Raw genomic sequence first — 3469 nt, forward strand, 5'->3', positions numbered from 1 at the left:
ACGCTGATGTAAGTCATTCTGTTTTCATCAAAATTGATTTATGTCAAAAAAATAATAATTTAATCGATTGCTGAGTGCATCAACCACAAATACTTTTAAAAATATATTTTTTTATTTCTGACTAAAGATTTTATAAAACATCGCCACAAGTTTTGAATATCTTAAAACTCCAGGTTTAACTAACTCTTTTGCACTCAATTGTTTATATCTCAGTTTTTATACTGTCCTTCCTTAAATTATCCTAACTAAACTTCGATCATTTTGTGAAAGAAGAATTTTTATAAATGAATATATTTTTTTTTTTCCACCGCAAAGCTTTTTTTTAGTTTAAATTATAAATGGTTAAGTAATTATTTGGATTGTTAAGAAGTAGATGAATTAATAAGAAGTAGACAGTATTTGGATATTTAAAAAAACAAAAAGTTTAATTTTGCAATTTAAATAGTTTAACTAAGCAGAGCATTAATTATTTCTGAAATCTAGATTTTTAATTGTGAAGGTATGATATTTTAGTATTATTTTATATATGTATTCAGTAATTAAAATACTTAGAAACAAATGAAACCAAAACTACTTCTAGTAGTATTACTTTATACCATGTTTGTTAATCAATTAAAGTAAAATTGAATGATTTGTAATAATTCAATTATATTTTATTACCCTTCGTGGTGATCAATTCCTCGCTCTTGCCTTTCTCCTGAGGCAAAAGCCATGACTGTCATCATAGAAGTCGCAACTAATGCGATCTGAAAGAAATAATATGAGTTGATACTAATGGAAGAACAAGTTTAAGTATATATTTAATTTTTTTGTTTTTACAATATTGAGGAATCAAGAAAATGTGCAAGCGATAATATCCTACATTTTAAACGAGAAATACTGGGAGTAAAAACCGGCCTTCATATACTCTTTATAGACAACCACAGTGCTTTCGATAGTTTAATTGGAAATCACTCGGTGTTTCGTGGTATTATAATGATTCAAATGAATTGACACGCCTGTTACAAGTATATGAATGGTAGCAATACTAAGGTATGTACTAACGGCTCCCTCAGCCATAGTTTCCCAGTTAATTCTGGAATTAGGCAAGGAGATGGAATAAAGGTTAAATAGTGTAACCTTGGGTAGTATAGGGCGATATAGAAGCTTACTACCAATAATAGAGATATATTGCTTGCATCCCAACAGGATTGGGTCCACGCAGATGATATCTACTTACGGGCGAGGAATATGCAATCCCTTACGGATTCACTAAAAGGTGAAGGTGAATTTAGAAATAAATGAAAATGAAATCAAGAATATTTTTGAAATTTCTAGTAGCAATTGGAGAGCTAGGGATCTAAGCGTAGAAGAATGCTCCTTAGAAAACATTAAATCCTTCACATATCTCGGCGCGCAACTCAACTGCAGATCATGCCAGGTAACTGAGTATATTTCGCAAATTTAAATACAAAACATTAGTAAGACATATGCGGAGGAAACATGAACCCTCTGTATCCCTGCAATAAATTCTTTACAATTTTTATAGAGTAAAATTCTACAGAAAATATACGGATCTGTGGAGAACCTAAGAAAATTAGCTCTACCAATCCCGCCTTTCAGTTCAGAGGATCACCACCTACATAAAATCGTTCTTAATATTTTCAATATTAATATTCCATAACAACGCAGCATCGAACAAATGATTAAGAGCACTTTTTATATTTTTTTCTGTCATATTATTGTTAAAGTTTGCAATGTTAAAATAGGATTTATTCAGTCTTTCAACTGAGAAGCTATTAATATTTCTTCTGAGCGAGAATTTATTTCATTGTGTGATGCGCGCAGTGCACCAATTTTTTTTTAATGTTGATGATCGAATTTTTAATTGATATTTTGGGTATTTGAAAATAAACGTTAACAATATTATTTTCCTTAATAATTCTTATTTTAACAAATTGTTTAATTTTTACTTTAATAAATCAATTATTAACGTAAGGAAAAAGTTTTAATAAATCTTCTGTAGAAGAGATTACTTTGATAAAATAAATGCACCGGTGTCTATTGCCCAAGAAATTATACCATTTTGAAGAAGCACTCGTTTTAGGATTCATTTTAATATAAAATTTTTTTTCTAGGTCGGCACTCTGTTTAGGAATCACATAGTTGGAAAATATTCGCAATTATCTCAATAGACTTACCATGAGCTGCATGGTTGATGCTTGGATGTTGAGCTTGGTTGAATGCCTGTTGAAATACCCTTAGCTCAACTATATATACTAGATGGGATTCCCCACCATAGTGCTTTCTCCGGTGCTCTTCCTTCACATACACCTTCCATTTACCTTCATGTTCTATATAATTTCAAACATGTTCTATGTAATGCACAACTTCAAATTTTCCTTTCACACTCGCTATCTTCATAAAATATCTATTAGAAAGTACTTTCCAATTTAAAAGATATACGTTCACAAGTTTTAAAAAGTTATGTATCTGTATTTATTTTTTTATGAGGCAACTCCCGTTGATAAAGATGAACATTTGTTAACATGAATGAATTTCATCTAACGAGAGATAGATAGACACCTAATTTAACCTGAATTAATAAAACAAAAATATTTAAGATATTATCGCTTATCTACTCTAACATATTACTGTCCTGAATAAAAGTCACCAACAGGTGATACTCCAAACGTCTCTGTCATGACACAGTTGGTGACTGTTATTCATTGTAATATTTTAGAGTATAGAACCGATAATAATATTTAAATGTTTTTGTTTTATTAATTCAGGTTAAATTAGGTGTCTATCTATCTCTCGTTAGATGAAATTCATTCATGTTAACATATGTTCATCTTATATCACGGAAGAAGATACACCATCATTTAATATCAACATAGATAAGTTCTAATTAGAATAGTTAAATAATTAAAATTTTAATATACTAACTAAAATCTAATATTTTGGTTTTGAAAATAAATAGTTTGATTTTTCAGTATATTTATATATAAAATATTTAAGCATATAGATGTATAGAAGGGTTTCCGATGTTTTTTTTTTTTTTTTTTTTTTTTTTTTCCGATGAATGCACTTTGGATACCTTTATGTACACCGTTGGAAGTGCATTATTTATTCTTTTTATAAATAATGCAAAGTTTTCTTTTTTGTAAAGTCATGAATTAAATCCCAATTTCAACAAAGAATAACACTGCAATTTTTGAGAAAAAATGTTTTACCTAGTTTACTTTGGTGCAGTTTAGAATTACCTTACCTGAAGGGTTTCTGAGATATCACTTGCTATTCAACAAAACAAAACTTGAATTTCCTACATTTCTGAGTGGAATCGTTTTATGATTTATAAAAAAATTTTTTTGTAACTTTTAAGATCTACTATTGTATAAAAAAAAAATTATTTATGTCAAAAAAATTAATTCCACATCACACATTTTAGCAAATCGGGAGCCAAATCCAGACCAATCCTAAAGGAAAA

At 29.0% G+C, this 3469-nt stretch overlaps 1 protein-coding gene across 1 annotated transcript in view; it reads right to left on the bottom strand.

Moving 5' to 3' along the window:
- LOC106679101 (uncharacterized) overlaps positions 1-2269 on the bottom strand; it is a 5896-nt gene extending 3627 nt beyond the window's left edge. Inside the window, exons 1-2 of the mRNA XM_014418056.2 lie at positions 2181-2269; positions 661-746 (exon numbers count right to left, since the gene is read on the bottom strand). Of these exons, the coding sequence (XP_014273542.1) occupies positions 661-746; positions 2181-2192 (98 nt within the window). The 5' untranslated portion in view covers positions 2193-2269. The remainder of the gene's footprint in view (positions 1-660; positions 747-2180) is intronic.
- Positions 2270-3469: the final 1200 nt, after the last annotated feature.

Source organism: Halyomorpha halys, unplaced genomic scaffold (genome assembly GCF_000696795.3).
Source record: "Halyomorpha halys isolate HHAL.00 unplaced genomic scaffold, Hhal_1.1 Scaffold177.1, whole genome shotgun sequence".
In the NCBI taxonomy this organism is placed as follows: Eukaryota; Metazoa; Arthropoda; class Insecta; order Hemiptera; family Pentatomidae; genus Halyomorpha; species Halyomorpha halys.